Source organism: Rhea pennata, chromosome 1 (genome assembly GCF_028389875.1).
Source record: "Rhea pennata isolate bPtePen1 chromosome 1, bPtePen1.pri, whole genome shotgun sequence".
Lineage (NCBI taxonomy): Eukaryota > Metazoa > Chordata > Aves > Rheiformes > Rheidae > Rhea > Rhea pennata.
Genome location: NC_084663.1, coordinates 204,319,187 through 204,336,103, shown reverse-complemented (window position 1 = coordinate 204,336,103; position 16,917 = coordinate 204,319,187). Strand labels below are relative to the sequence as shown.

Genomic DNA, 16,917 nt, shown 5'->3' with positions numbered 1-16,917 from the left:
TTTCTGTTTGTGTTAAAGTAAAGAAAAACATCACTGAATCGTGCTAATGGGCACGACTTCAAGGATGATTTCTGTCTAATGCATGAAAAAACACACAGACAAAATGAGTTCATGTTTAAACTTAAACTTAATAAAGTATTATATACTATTGCACCGTTTGGGTATAGTTTTATCTATTTTTTCCTAGACCTATAAAAATGTTAGCCATATTTTGTAAGATGAATTTTATGTTGTGCATTTTTATATTTCAATTTGTTTATTCTATTAACTTCTGAAACTTGGATTATAGAATCGTTTGATAAAAAACAAACAAAAAATTCCTTAAGCAACACTGCATTTTACCTTAAATTCAATTTTTTGCACATTTACAGATAATTTGTGGCTTGAAAAAGTAACCCTGTGATTCAGTACATCATATACATGATTAAAGCAGTATCTCAGAGCTTTCTCTTCCCCATTAGCCCTCATGCCTCCATCACTTCTTCCTTCCCCCAGGAACACCTCAAAAGCCTCCTCCTTCACACCAATACTCCCCTTGCCCAATTTCCTCTTTCTGCGCAATTCATCAGAAGTCCTTTTCCATATAAGTACTTTTTGCAAAATGAGAGCTGTAGGAACTGCACACAATATATGAGAAAACATACTTTATACAGCACTGTCTTCAACTGAATTGATGTTTTAGTAATTCATTTGAAGAAACAAACAAAAATAATGTGGACAGTTTTTACTGGAGTTTTATAACTATAAAACTTCAGTATTTTCAAAAAAAATCAGTGTGGGTTCAATACTTATAAAGCTACTGAAGACCACGGAGAACTGCATAACTGCCTACACTCAGGTTATACCAATTCAAAACCTCTTTAAGAAAATACATTTCAAATGATGCAAACTTCTTTCAGGGAGTCAATCTAGCTTATGTTAAATGGAAGCTATGTCTAAATTGGGTACCCCACATCATTTTGCCTTGCTCTCTGCTTCAGAAATAAATAGCTTCACTAAAGCCATAGCAAATTTGCATTTAAATGAGGCTAAAAACAATTCAATATTACATTAGCACATTATACAGTAGCTAACATAAAAACACATGCTGTCTTAAGTGTGGTGGTCTGAAATGCAAAATTTCACCCCTTCTAGATAAATGCCTTGACCAGAAAGCTACACAATCTTAATTTCTTCTTATTTTGACTCAATTTTTTTTCATTCTGAATTTCCATTTTTAAATGAAAAAAAATTCTTCCAGACTGTAGAAGGATGAATTACACAACAGAGAAAACAGACAAAATAAACTAGAATGTCACTTTCAATCTCAGAGTCACCTAACTTGTACACAAATACATGTCAGGGAGGAAAAACCTTAAGATTATTAAACTATGAGAGAAACTCAGGCATTTTTAGAGTGTAAGAATGTAAGAGTGTAAGAGTTTAAGATCATAAGCCTGTTTAAGACTTTATTAAATTTTACTCTATTTCAGTTAAATCTTTAGTTTTTTTCCTTCTCCTCTATAATAAAAAATTTCCACATATTATAATCCTAATGTAGAAAAAAATCTTTTCCTGATAGGAAAAATTCTAATTTGTTGCTATTTGAAGACAGCCTCAGGTTTCTAATCTTCACAGAAATCTAAATACTAAATGCAAATATTAAACCCTGCTTCTTCTTGCCAGTTAATATTGTACTAAAAGGATTAACGTGCAATATGAGTTAGTGAATAATCTTCAAAGGAGACAATGTTTTGTCAAGTTTTTATTGTGAAACATTGGATTTAGAAAAGGTACAAAATGTCAACAGTCAGATGTGTGCCAGTACAGTATTTCAATAATCTATACATGTGGACAGTTGAATAGCTTCACTGCAGAATGCATAATTAGACTTACTATCTAAAAAGGGAATCGCAATATTCACAGGTTTAAAATACATAAATAACTTGAGCCAAAAATGGCCATTACTGGTCAATGCTAATCAATATCTGGAAATAGGCTAAAAGCACAATACATTACAACAATCTCCTTGTAGGTCCACGTTTAAAGAACATCAGCTTATTATGTCAATAATCTACAGCTCCAGGACACCATTTTCAGGACTGGGATTCAGTTGGCTAGTTTACTTTAAAAAAAATTCAAGTTAAGAATGAAATCATAGAACAAAAAGAGTAGGTATTTACTTAAAATTAAATGCTGTGAAGCCCCTAAAAGTTTTTCACTTCGGAATTTATAAAATCAATTATTTCTAATATGGAATTTCAGCTTGTTACTTTAAAATATCTTTACTGCAGCTTGGATAGATATCATGAAATTATTCTATATTCAAATATTTAAATTTGCTATGCAGTTCTGTGTTTTAAAATCCAATTCATCAAACATGGGTGACCATTCAAGTGGAGAAAGCTGGTATCAAAATATTACTCTGAATTAAAGTCCAACTTGTATATCAAAAAACAGAAACAAACTAACATCCCCAAAGGATAGCAGCATTCTCTACCCTAGCTTAGCAAGTTTAAAGAAGAGCATTTAAAAATGTCTAAATTTGATTTCAGTGTATAAAAAAATACACAAACAATAGGAAACAAGCTAGCTTGATTTTTCAAATTATTCAGTAGTCTATCACTGCTAGAACTTATTTGAACTACTGAAAAGCTGTTCACAGTTCAGAACATGGGTGGACAGCAAAGTAATTTTAGATTTTAGTTCTTTAAAACACGTGTAAGCTTATTCTATGTAATTAAGCTTAATGAAAGATAAAGTTACCCTGTTACCAATCAACACCCAGAGCTGAACTAACCTTTTATTCACATAAGTCTGCTCCAATTTATACTGATATATAACTCACTTTCCTGAACAGAAATCTTGGGGTATACTAAGGTAAGTTTAACAGAAATTTCTGAATATGGCCAATGTCCTTTAGGAGCAGAGCTAAACCTAAACTGATGCAATTTAGAATCCAAATCCAATCAAAAGATTTAACAAAACCTTTAATTTGACTTCATGCTCACTGCCTTAATTATTTTCAAGACCATTAATTTTGGCTACTGTTTTCTCATTGTGTATCTTTACTAAGGGATGAGAATCTCGCATTTCATTAAGAGTCACCATAAGTTACAACTAAGTACATTAAACTGGATGATTGGAATAAAATAAAAAAAATACTGAGTCTATATCGCTAATTAATGATATAACATTGGGAGTACAACGTCTGCTGTAGAATTAAAATTAGTGCTGTGCCACAGGGAAAAATATAAAAACAAACTCCTAAACTCTAGTGTGGCAAAAAAACATTTCTTCTTTTGTTCAGGAAGTATTTGGCATGAGCAGCACTAACAAAATTCTACATTTCACAGACACAATCTACAAAAGTTAGCTAAAGCCAATACTCACTGTCCATCAATTAGCTAGCTCTTAATGCTGCTTCAGGCACTGCACTAGCCTCTCTGATCTTTGTTTCAGATTATTCTGTACACACATTTATATTTACATAAAACATTTATTAAACATGATTTTGAAACATAAAAACCTTATGTACAAAATACCAATATTCCTATAAATAAACAGTTGGAGAAAGGCACTTGCAAGAAAAATCTACAGTAAATCTTACAAAAAACACACTGCCTCTGTTACTGTACAATAGATAATCTTTCAGTAAATCCCTATCACAAGAATGTAAAACACTAGTTACTTGTTATAACTAAGAATAATACCGTTACAATTGTATTTACAAATACATACAACGGCTTTTTCGGTTTCACTTGAGAGCACCATGATTTCCATCCTAAATTTATATTCTGATACAAAGTAAAAGAACTGTTGCCAGAAACCAGTATTCAATGTCATTGTAAGTTCACAAACTTTTGGCTGACACTAGCATAGTTCAAAAGACTCAGTTGCTGCTCTGTAGAACATAGACCTGGTTTGTTATTGCGTTTTGTCATTTAGAGAGAGCACTGCTATGTTCTCTATGCAATTGTTTAATACTATTGCTGGCAAAAAGTTTCCAATATCAAAAAAATAAAAACATTCTTCAAGCCAGTTGAAGTACTTTATCTGAACAGTAACTAAAAAAGCTGCATATTAATTATAAAAATGTGTAGGAAACATGCCAACTTATCTGGTGTGCAAAAATATTTTCTTCCACCACACAGGATTTTAAGGGCTTCACAGAAATTACTCAAATTTATATTGAGTAGTAAATCCCAAGAATAACCAGTTCCTCAAGGAGATGTTAGTATACTCCCACTTTTATCAAATTTTTTACCCTTTGACAATGCTGCAACCTGTTTGAGCAGTTCTCTGTTTTTGGCCTGCAATACAGATAAAAGAAAGTTTTATGAATTATTTAGAAGTTCTCAGATAGGGGTATCATGCACTGATTTCCTATTGCATTTATGAAACAATGTCTCAAAATGTGCATGCTGGGAATACTCAAAGATATGGATCAGTTTTCAAAGACTGGCTTGTGCTTTTAGGTATGCATATTCCATCTCTAACATCCTGCATATCAAAATTCAGTATCTGAGGGATTGCACTGTATCTGTTCACTATATGATTTATAAGGCAGCTAATTCAGACACTACTTCTAATAAAGTAGATAATATGCTTAACATGAGATATATAACTGTCAGTTGCAAGTTAAATCAGATCAATAGTTAAATCAGTTGTCAATGTGCTATCAGAGAACAAACACAGAAAAGTAACATAACTTTATAGAAAGTACTTGAGGCAAGTCTCTAACTCTTAAAGTTAGAAAGCAATTCTCACAAGAAGCTTAATTCATACACAGAATTCATACATACAATGGATTCTAAGTTAAATGTGGTAACAACTATTTAAAAAGTTGGTATAATTTCATTGCTGTGAAAAGCCTGAATGTATAATTCCATTTAAAGCATATCTGAAGTATTGATAAGAAATTACTTACCTGCAACTGTTCCACAGTTTCCTTGTGAGCTTTCTCCATACTGTTCATCTTCGTCCTCAAGTTAGACTCCTGGTACTGGAAGTCTGCCTTCAGCTCTGTCAACTAAAAACACAAATTCTATAAAGATTCCTTGGACAGCTGCAGTATGTCTTCTAATCAATCTAAGATCTTTATGTAAGAATCAAATCTCAGCATCACTGGCTTTACTTATTAGTTCACTATTAATAGCTCAACACTTGAGAAGCAGCTTGAAAAGTACGTATGTCTATTTTATATGAGGAAAATCACTGCATTTATTTAACAATATTGCTTATTCAGGATTTGGGGTACAGAAGACTCCTCAGAAAATAAACAAAAAAATCAAATGGGATTACATGGATATACAAAGCTTAGTGGTACTTTTTCAGATATGAAACGTCACAGTCTTCAGTTATGGTATGTCTTTTGCAGATAACATTTATATGGTACGGTAGTACAGGACGAATCTTCCATAGACAGGTAAGAACAATTTCTTTGGGTCCTTTTGTACTGCAATTTGTCTTAACTAGATTACAGTTTATCCTGAATAGATGTATCTATTCCAGAGCTTCAATGCATCTAAAGCCACAGCAATACCGATTTAAATTGTATTAGAAATGTGTAATTAAAATTGCTTAACTTACAATTTAAATCTGCAAATATGTTGTTGCATTCCTGCCACTGAGTTTCTCCCAAGACCGGCAAAAGTCCAAATCACTTGCTGTAAAGCAAGTGTCTCTAAATGGTGATACATGCTTCTATCCAAGCAGCTAATGCTTCCTCTAGAAGCATGTGCAGTTGCGTGAACCATTATTATTGAGTTTGTTGTATACGGACCCAGTAACTTGAGGAACCTCCTTCTTTAAAATGTTCAGTAACTCAAAGCAGGCACAATACACCTTACTCTTTCGAACTTTTCAGGTCAATTTGGATTTATCATCAGGAAATAAAGCCTCTTTGCTGGCAAAGAAGTCAGCTATAAAAAACAAAAAATGCATTCCTAAAACAACAACTAAGACTGCTATTACTAACGCTAGTATATTTTGAATCAAAAATAATGAACAAGGTATTCAAAAGAATCATCAATCAGATAGTTCTGAAATAAGTGTTTTGCTACATGGATATACACATTACTGTATACAGATTGCTGCTCAAAGTATGTATTTATTAAAGCTCCTGTAAATCACAGAGGAATCAATACAAAACCACATGCTGCAAATTTCAGGTATCAAAAAAACCTAGTGCTAGTACTGCACCGTAACAAAATGTATAACTACACTAGGTATTACTGATGAACAGTTGCAGCATATTGTATCCCTTTCCTGAGGGTCACGCAGTAATCTCCCAGTGTCTCATACTAACATTTTGTCCAGAATGTGAAACAATACTATTACTACAAACAGCAAGCACTAGTAACAAGATGGTTAAGATCTTGAGTGAGGATTGCCTAGCACTGTAGAGCTGATGTGCTAAGCTTAGTGTTTCCCCAAGTTATACATTTCAAAGATTTTTCTTTTGGAACACTGCAAACTGGTCAAACACTTGTCCCTGCACAAATCTGGAGACAAAGTCTTACCAGGATCTCCCACAACTTCTGGTTCAGGACCAACATTTGCAGACCTTTATCCCAGCACACGTGTTTATATTTACTAACTCACAGACAAAAACTTCTGCAATGCGTTACTTTGTTGTGATCTGTTCAGCTACACAAATATTGTATGTGTTCAGATTTTCTTCCTCCCCAGCAGCTAAAGAAAGTCACTAACATTCTAAAAGGGAATAATTAATGCCTGAAGGAGTGCTTAAGTTCAGAGAAGCCTGAGGCCAAAGAAAGTTTCAGCAGAAGGAATACAAAAACGGTTAGACACTTCCCCAAGGAAACATTATAAATGCAAGTTACTGCGGCGGGTACACAGAAGTAGGTAACATTTCCTTACCTAACCCTTTTGTTAGCTTTACCTGTAGATCAAACTTAAAAATAGATATGAGAATTTCCTACCAATTCATGACCTTCTACTGGCTTTATAGGAGAGAGATCAGGGCTTTAATGCTTGTCCTTTCACGAAAATACCCAAAGAGGATCCACAACAGACTGTTCAGCTCTTTCACATTAACCACTTACGATGTGGATGGAAATAGCATGCAATTCCTTCACTAGTAACATCAACTATAGTATAACAGTGATATAAACTAAAAAGGTTCAATATTCTTTACACAAGAGCTTAAGCACAGAAATTCAGATATTGATCTACAGTTTTAATATGAAAGCAATCTCCTTCTAGGACCAACAAGCTGTTCTTAACCTTCAAATTTTTGATAGGTCATCATGCACTTATAATCAAACTTTTACTTTAAAGTATTATAAATTTTTTGCCACAATTCCATAACTTAATTAATCCTGCATAGACAGTCCAGAGCCACAATACAGACAGCTTTTTGAAAACATCTAGCAAATCAGAAGGCAAAGAAAAAGCAAAGCTCTAATAAGTGCTACGCAAAGTACACATTTAGAGTTGTTTCGCTTCCACTGTTATTAATTAGGCTGTCTGAAAAATTAATCTCGTCCGAGCTCCACTGTAGTAATTCGAGTTTGACTATATCTCACTTAGCTTTTGTCATCTACCAGGCATCTAATCCAAGTTATTTTTCTAGTCATTGACCATAGACAAAGACTAGATAACCTATACTACAAAAAAACAACCAATCTGCCAGGCTACATAGATAAACAGGATCTTTGCTTTGACTCAAAGAATCATAGAATCGGTAAGGTTGGAAGGGACCTCTGGAGATCATCTAGTCCAACCTCCCTGCTCAATCAGGGGCACCTAGAGCATGTTAGACAGGGTTGCATCCAGGTGGGCCTTGAAGATCTCCACAGAAGGAGACTCCACAGCCTCTCTGGGCAACCTGGTCCAGGGCTCCGTCACTCTCACAGGGAAGAAATTCCCCCTCACGCTCAGGCAGAACTTCCTGTGCTTCAATTTCTGCCCATTGCCTCTTGTCTTGTCACACAGGACAACTGAAAAGGGTTTGGCCCCATCCCCTTCACACCCTCCCTTCAGGCACTTATAGACATCGATAAGATCCCCCCCTCAATCTTCTCTTCCCCAGGCTGAAGAGGCCCAGCTCTCGCAGTCGTTCCTCATAGGGCAGGTGCTCCAGCCCTCTGATCATCCTCGTAGCCCTATGCTGGACTCTCTCCAGGAGCTCCATGTCTCTCTTGTCCTGGGGAGCCCAGAACTGGACACAGGACTCGAAGTGAGGCCTCACTAGGGCTGAGTAAAGGGGCAGGATCACCTCCCTCCACCTGCTGGAAACACTCTTCCCAATGCACCCCAGGACACCATTGGCCTTCTTGGTCACAAGGGTACATTGCTGGCTCATGGTCAACTTTTCATCCCCCAGCACTCCCAGGTCCTCCTCTGCAGAGCTGCTCTCCAGGAGGTCAGCCCACAGCTTGTACTGGTGCCTGTGGTTATTCTTCCCTAGGTGCGGGACTCTGCACTTGCCCTTGTTGAACCTCAGGAGGTTCCTCCCCACCCAACTCTCCAGCCTGTCCAGGTCTCTCTGAATGGCAGCACAGCCCTCAGGTGTGTCAGCCACTCCTCCCAGTTTGGGATCATCAGCAAACTTGCTGAGGAGGCACTCTGTCCCCTCATCCAGGTCAGTGATGAAGAAGTTGAACAGGATGAGACCTAGTACTGAGCCCTGGGGGACGCCACTAGCATCCAACTAGATGCCCACAGGCCTCCAACTAGGCTCCGCACCACTGACAACCCGCTGAGCAATGCCCTTCAGCCAGTTCTCAATCCACCTCACTGGCCACTCGTCTAACGCACACTTCCTGAGCTTATGTAGGAGGATGTCATGGGAGACAGTGTCAAAAGCCTCGCTGAAGTCAAGGTACCTCAAAAATACTTAAAAACACACAAAATACTGCCTAGCATTTTGGTGATCAGCTGTGGCCAGTGGAACAAAGCATGAAGAATAGTGAATCCAGTGGCTAACTTATGGAGCCACCAGGTAGCTAACACAGCTAAAGTGATGTGAGATGAATTCCTCTTTGACTTAGGGTCAAAATGTATTTGAGATACAAAAGTTGAAAACTTGTCTTTTAAAAAACAAAATCTGATTATTTGTTATACACAACAAATTGTACCTGATCTTTGTTTTATCGCACAATTTGACAGAATTGTTAGGAATCTATTAAGTAGAGGACAAAGTTACAAAATTCTTATTAAGCAGATGCAACTTTTACCTTTTTGTCTTTTTCTAATATGGTTTGATCTCTTTGCTGCAGAAGCCGTTTAAGTGACATTACTTCTTCTTTCAGCTGACTTATGAGGACAAAGTTGTCCGTTCCCCCACTGTCTGTTGACTGATTTATAGAACTACTATAAAAAAAAAAAATTACTTGCAACATCAATACAAAAAAAATGGACATTTTTTTCAAAGTTCAAATGGGATAATTAACAATTCCACAAACATCCTTAAGGACTAATGCAAAAAAAGTATGTACCTGACAGAAATGGATGCAACTGGCAAATTACCTTACTAATGGCACACATTACATACACCTGCAGAAATATAATTAAGTATTAGCTTTGAGGGGGACAAATACCTTCTGACTGAAGCAGCCACTTTTACATTTATTCCATTTGTTTGGATGGAGACAGAATAAAGATTCAGTCTCACACATTACAATTCAAAAGATGACTTCAGATACTAGGCCAGCTTAAAGCAGCAGGCTCAACCCTGCATCTAATTGAAAACAACACTGATGCTAGGTAACACTATTTCTTTGGTAACTGTTGCCTCATACACATGCTTTATTTAATTTTACCCCAGACAGGTTAAAAGCAGGAACACAGTGCCGGTGTTGTGCTAATGAAGTAATTTAGCTGACCAAAAGCACTCAGATGCCACCCAATAATCAGTTTGGCTGGAAAATTTTTTTTAAACCTCCCTCATTTGCCAGACAAAAAAAAAAAAAAAAAAAAAAAAAAAGGGGGGCAGAAAAGCAACACTGGCCACAGACGAGTGCTCTACTTGGCTGAAATGGCTCAGCTGTACAAAAATGTAACTTTACCTATCTCCATTTGATGGCTTGGATTCCAGTTTGGGTTTTTTCTTTGGAGTTTCATTCTGAATAGCTGCAGAGGATTTATGGCTGAAATCAAACAAAATGTAAACCTAAAGCCTCATACTAAGTAACTCTCTAATAACACCATTCGGTACATGTAAAATAACTAACTCATGCTCCTAGTTGGAATGCTAGAGACTAATCAGAAATGCAAGGAAAAAGATCCTTTAAATACAAACTGCAAGATAAATCAAAAAGAAATTAATAAATGCTATCATACTTACCTCTGTTTCCATAGTCCCTGATCTTGTTCTGGACTCAGACTGCTGATTCTGAAATATGTGAAAACTATTTAGGTAAAGTAATTGACCAAACAATCCATTGTTTCTAAGATTATGAAAATGATATTTGTTCTTGAGAAAAATCTCCTTTTTATAAAGAAAAAAACAATTATGATTTTCCAGTTGGACAGTCATATTAGCTGCCATATTTGTAATCATTCTTTACTAAAGGTTTAGATGCTATTAAAAGTATTTTTAGCTAAAAGTTTATATTATCATAAGGCACATGGCGTAGACTTTAAAACTGACAGCTAAACCTTTTTTCCATCATTTCTCAATTTTTGTCAACTTTATATCACTAATCTTGCAAGTTGGTCGAAAATTGTATCATACTGTCTAATATGTGACAGTATAAAAAGATGAAAAAGATGTCTACTTCTGTACTACTACCACCAATGGTGGTGGCACAAGGTAAGTTCTGGATTCCTGAAATCTAACAATTTTTTCAAGCATAAAGATGTAACTTCAATAATTTCAAAAGTAATTTTACCAAAGCCCAAGGATATAGGAATCATTAATGGCAAAATTTAGAAGAATTCAGAAGATTACTTTGAATGAAATATTTCAGTGTATTCATACTTATTACTCTCACCCCCAAAATAATTGAAGTGATGGGGAAGAGCCTACTCAACATTAAACAACAGACCCAGACAGCCTAGAAAAAGAGGTGCCAAGCCAGGAACATTGCTGCATATATAGAGATATGCCTTTTCTAAGAGCTCCTGAGTATTTTAAAAAATCCATACTGAAGAGCAATCTTTTTTAATTTAGTCTTTACTAGATCGTTAAATCAGATTTACCTTGTTACAACTCAATTTTCAGCAGAGATCAGAGAGAACAAAGGCAGTATAATAACTCTCTGCTTGACAAGAACAATTTTCTTCAAGTTCCTACCTCCCAGAAAAGAAAAACTCAAACCTATTCCTTAAGTGAAAGTATGTGTATTTTTCTTCTCCCTGTTCTCAATAACATTCCAGATTATTTTGCTTCTGTCATTAAACTCATGCTTGGTGAGACAAATTTTGGTAAAAATGGAAAGTTATATGCATTGGAAAAGTGAAGCTTAGAATGATGAAACTGTTGTGTGTCCCCTCTTGACAGGGATCATTACCACTACAGCTATAGTTTTCATTATGCAGTATGAAAAAAAAAAAGAAAGAATAACTAGTTCTAAGATATGCTGCCATAAGCCTACCATTAGAAATAAGAATCACATAATTGCTATTATATTATCAAGGAAAAGAACCAAATCAATCCTGGGATTTGCAACTGGATAAATTGAGTATGTAAATTAAAGTTAGTAGGATGTTAAGGCCACAGCTGGAGAGAAGCATGTTGAGAAAAGTTGCAAGATGAGACAAAATTATATGAAACGTTACCAATATGCCAATAACTGAATTGACAGTGTTGTTTTCCTATGTCTGCATGACAGTCACTCATGAACTGTCACTTAATACTGCCTAATCCAGCAGAATTTGATTATAACAACTGCTAAAGACAAAAAAAATGGTCCTTGACTGAGGTGATTCCACACCATTGGTTAGGCTTCTCAAGCAAATACCCCATCACAGTTTAATGAGGAGTATATGCACAAAAACAAGTCACAATGAAATACGTTAGGACTGGGATTCCAAATGAAATAGTTATTCTGTGCTGCCACTACACATGTTTTAACCCATACTAAATGCCTGCAAATTAGCAGTTATCGCTTAGAAATCCAAATTCTAATTTATCCCCAAGTAACTCGATTCCGTATAGCCATTGCCTAGATTTCTTTTTCTAGCCCTTCTATCAATGTTAACATCAATAATTAAGATCACCAAGCCTTTCTGCTGTTCATTGATTTCTGCCCATCCAACTTGTAAGAACACAAAGACTTAAACAGGAACAAAAATCATTCTACTACAACTTTCAAGAACATATTTTAGTGTTTCTTATTTCTTTTAATTTGACCTTAGTACTACATGCATCAACAGCTAATTTAAGTTTCAATACTTACTTATGATGAGTACTGCTGTGGCGGTGATGGTGGTGGTGCTGGTGGTGGTGTTTTGAATGATGCTGGTCTTTTTCAGTAAGAGATGAGGATGAGGAGTTAGAATGTGCAGATCCTAGGCTCTTCCTCTGTTCTTTTGTCTTCTGTAGTACTCTCTTGTAGGACAGTGTGCAGAGCCAACACAATAACTTTCCATCAACCTTTTGGGAAATAATTCACAGTTTTGTTTCCAAGTATACTTGCACTAGAAAGATGTACTTTAGCATTTTCAAGAAAATCTGTTTCACTTCATCCGTTATCTATAAGAAAAATCCTCTCTTTGGCATGAAACAGCAATGCTATATCCCCAAATTTATGCACAATATTATTTAATATAGTGAATCTCCTTTCCTTTCCTTCTGGGATTTAAAGTTACGCTACAAGACAGTTTTAGCAAATATTAGATCCACTCTATATCATAAAAATGAGAATAACTTTTTAAGGGGTATATCATTTTTAGTTTAGACACCATGTACCCTCTCAACCCATCGCATTCCAGAGCAGAATCAAGATGTCCAGTCAACGTGTTACTTGTACCAAGTAAATTCTTCTGTAAAAACAGCATTATTCTTGGGTTCAGGCAAGAGGCTTATGAGGTGATTTCCTCAGCACCTTCTGGAATGAGAAAGTGGCACTCACCAAAGCTATTTAAGAAAGTTGAACACAAAGGGCTGCTCAGAGCAGTCTACCTCTCTGGCGCTATACTTTAAGGCAAGGCAGGCAGATTGGAAGTGGTGAAGTGACAGATTCAAGTTAATGACACATGTAGGATGTAATGAATGGGAGAAAAAAAATCCCAAAGCACCAAGAACTACTCATCTACTTAACCTCTGTTCACCAAATACTATTGTCAACTTACTCTTAAGCTTTTTTTTTTTTTTTTTTAAAGATTAATTTACTTTAAAATAAGAAAGCCCAACAGATAATGTAATGATTCTAACTTGTGGAATTTAATGTAAATACTGAAAAGCACAGCACAATAACTTGAACTTGATATTAGTGAACTTCAGATACACTCCCATTAATCTTCCTCTTATGAAACAGGAGCATCTTCTATTGTCAGCCTAAGCCATTACAGCTCTGGAACAAAGCATACCTTCCTTCTTCCCTCCTCTTTTCGATCAAAAGCACATTGCTGTTTGCACTGTTCGCATGTCTGAGGTGGGCCATACTTCTTTTCTGAGTTTGTACAACGCTGACATTTTGTGCCGATGAATGCTGCAATAATATTACAATACTGACAAGGCTTGGGCTGAAAAACAGATAACAGAACTAAATATATTTATGGTTTCTATAATGAGGTATTACAGATACTTTAAATCACACAATAATGCTTCTAAATTATTAGGACTTCATATGATCTATCTCACAAATCCCTTTTTATCCACTGGTCCTACCTTCAGTGCTAACTTTTTCTCCTAAGGTGGTGCTCCTTCAATTGTCAAAGAAACTTTGGGCCTTCTATGAAAACCTGAGATTAAATTCAATGAAGAATACACATACATTTTGACTGCCAACTTTTCCCTCTCCCTTAGGATCTGCCATTCTTTTTTTTTAAATGGGATATTAACTACTTCTTTATTTTACTATATTACTACAGAAACTACCTAAACAAATTTTTAGAAGTAATCAGGCCATATTTAGGCCCTAGAGGTTTCTGAACTACCTGAACTACTGAAGGATTTGAGCACCCTATGGCTCCAAGATTAGTAACCCCATCCCTGCAGCTCTGTAAGAAATTTAACAAACCTTCATCTCAGATTATCAGCTTACACTATACTAGAGTAACACAAAATGAGAAAACTCGACACTTTTCTTTAGTCAGAAATGGCTGATTATCTTCAACATAGCTTTCTTTCTGAATGAATTATTGCTAAAAATATGTTGCTGGTTCTTATATTTCATTTTACAACATTTTAAGTCTTTGAAATAATGTTTTTTGCTCCAGTTTACATTTATGAAATGCCTGACTATATATCAACATCTGTTATATTTCTCCAATAGGCTGAATTTTATCTAGTGTGTTCCATGCTAAGTATATACAAGCTAAGAACTTCTGTTTCACAAGCAAGATTATCTCAATACCTTTTACAAACTAATAGCTGCAATGCACTAAGATACAATGCAGAATTTACATATTCATATATTAAAAAATTCTCCAACACAAAATGCAAAGTAACAATATAAGAAATACTCACGAACCTTTACTACTCAACAGCTTAATATGGTTAACAAGTCTCTAAAAATTTTAATACTTGCATCTTATAAAAAATGTGGTATCATTAGCTTTTTGCATTTTAGTACTCATTGAAAACACAGACAATTAACCATCTTTCTGCTGTCAAGTATGGTTATGAGAATGTGCAAAGAATTACTTTACATGCATAAAATGAAATAACATTCTTTTGCTATGAATAGCTGTATTGCAGTTACTCATAACTGTTAAAACTATATATAATCACAATGAATTTCATTTTGAAAAGAGAAACTGTAATTCAGGAAGGAATTCAAGAGCTGTCAATAATTTTCATCACTTTTCCAAAAGCTATTTTTTTTTTGTCAAAGGAAAATAAATTTAATTCCCAAAAGATTTTTCTTTTAGAATATGAATGAACTTGAGTTCAGTTTTTCGAATTAAGAGCCTACTCACCGTTCCAAACTGCTTCACGTTTTGGGCACATTTCTTGCATATTGTATTAGTTTTGCTAAAGACAAAATTGCATAATGTTGAATTCAGTGACAAACACGTACCTTGAAATTCTTTCCCATGCAATTACTGAAAAACATACATGCAAACATATGCTATAGGAAATAGTTAACAATAAGCAGACAAAGTGACTTGACATTGTATCATGTTTACATGACATATTTGGGTCACTGGAGTAGACAGGTTATTTCACTGTGGTTAAACTCTCTTCAGAGAGCTTATTATCTGCCTCTCTGTGTGAATTTCTGTTGTTACAAACAGTTATGACTGCTGAAACAGCTGTTCTTTCCGCAGATACACTGAAAACCCAAGGCACTACTTCAGTGGATGGTGAACAGCACCGTGCAGTACACTTTCCCAAGACACGAAATACTTCCATACCTCTCCTGCTGAAACTCTGATCGGCAGTAAGTACATTTTACGATGGGATGTGCGATGCGGCACTCCTGAAGAAAGAAAAGAGCGGTTGCTCGTGAAGGAAGCGCCAGCCGGACGAGTTTCCCTCGCCCGACGCTTCATCCTCCCCACCGGCAGAGAGGCTCAGGCGGCTCGCTCCGCACCGCGCTGCTCGGGCGGCTCTCAGCCAGGCTCGCGGGTGCCTCCCTTTCACCAGACCCGCCTCGGGGGCCAGGTTAAGCAACGGGAACGTCCTCCGGGACGTCTGCCCAGGCAGCGGAGGGCTCCGAGCGCCGGCAGCCCAGCGCCGGCCCTCGCCTCAGGCGCCTCCCCGGGGCCGGCTCCCCGCGGCGCGCCGCCGCCGGGCCGCTGCCGCTGCCGGCGGGCGGGAAGCCCGGTCCCCAGCGGCGCTCCGGCGGGCCGGGTCATGCCCTCCTCAGCCGCGGCGGCGCCCGGCGCCGTCCCGCATCCCGCCCCTCCGCGCTCCTGCCCGGCCCGCCGCTGCCGCCCGCCGCACCTTGCACAGCTGCTGGCCCTGGGAGAGCTCCTCGAAGGGGTAGCGCTGGTTGCACTTGGTGCAGGCATAGAGAGCCGGGGCGGCCGCCGCCGCCGCCATCCGCGCCGCTGCCGGCAGGGCGGACACGGGCGGGCCGAGGGAGGGGAAGAGGGAGGTGCCGGGGCGAGGGCCGGAGCGGCCGCCTGGGCCGCCGCCAAGGAGCCGCCCGCGCGCCCCCTCCCCCCGCCCCCCGCCGCGGCGGCGCCGCCCCGGGAGCGCGCCCGCCGCCGCGCCGCGCCCGCGCCGCCCTAGGCCCCGCGCAGAGCCCGCGCCGCGGAGCCGCGTCCCCCTTGTGTCGGTGTCGGCATCGGCGTCACCCCGCACCCCCGCCCTTCCCTCGCCTCCACCCCGGGCTCGGGCTCCGGCGGCAGCCAATCACCGCCTCGCGCCAAACCTGCCTTCAAAACTCGCCGCCCAATGGCCGCGCCCGCCGCCCCCGCCGCGGCCAATCCGGCGGCGCTCGCGCCGCCCTGCGCTTGCCGCCGATTGGGTAGCCCCGCGGCCGCCGCGCTGATTAGACCGCTCTGGGCGAGCTCGGCTTCCCCATTGGCTCCAGCTCAGGGGCTCACATTGACAAAGACCATCCTCTTCCGCTATCTGCCCTCTGCGCGTGCGCAGGGAGCCCCTTGCGCGGCTCGCGAATCCCGCGGTCGCCCGCTCCGCCCGGGTTCATTCTCTCGGCTCCAGCAATTGGGGACAGGAGGCCTTGCCTCTTCTGTTATGTTGCCCCCTTCTATTGGTTAAGGAACCGCTTTCTTCCTTTTTATTGGATGGATGGCATGTCACTCAAGCCCGAGTTTATGACGTTGGGCTCGTAACTGCCTGGGGCGGGGCTTACCGCCGCTCCTCGTTTCTTATTGGCAAGCCGCGCT

At 38.7% G+C, this 16,917-nt stretch overlaps 1 protein-coding gene across 4 annotated transcripts; it reads right to left on the bottom strand.

Annotated features, from left to right (window-relative positions):
- Window positions 1-1,731: 1,731 nt before the first annotated feature.
- On the bottom strand, window positions 1,732-16,209 carry FAM76B (family with sequence similarity 76 member B). 4 transcript variants are annotated; one of them, XM_062577779.1, is made up of 10 exons: window positions 16,007-16,209; window positions 15,475-15,539; window positions 15,037-15,091; window positions 13,483-13,638; window positions 12,351-12,547; window positions 10,295-10,342; window positions 10,017-10,097; window positions 9,186-9,321; window positions 4,910-5,011; window positions 1,732-4,292 (listed from the first exon to the last, which is right to left on the bottom strand). In XM_062577779.1, exons 1-10 carry the CDS (start codon window positions 16,103-16,105, stop codon window positions 4,203-4,205), a joined length of 1,029 nt encoding a protein of 342 aa, XP_062433763.1. In that variant the 5' UTR covers window positions 16,106-16,209; the 3' UTR covers window positions 1,732-4,202. The 4 variants fall into 4 exon arrangements, with proteins under 4 accessions (XP_062433763.1, XP_062433771.1, XP_062433778.1 ...); XM_062577787.1 differs by having other exon boundaries at window positions 9,186-9,318; XM_062577794.1 differs by lacking the exon at window positions 10,017-10,097.
- Window positions 16,210-16,917: the final 708 nt, after the last annotated feature.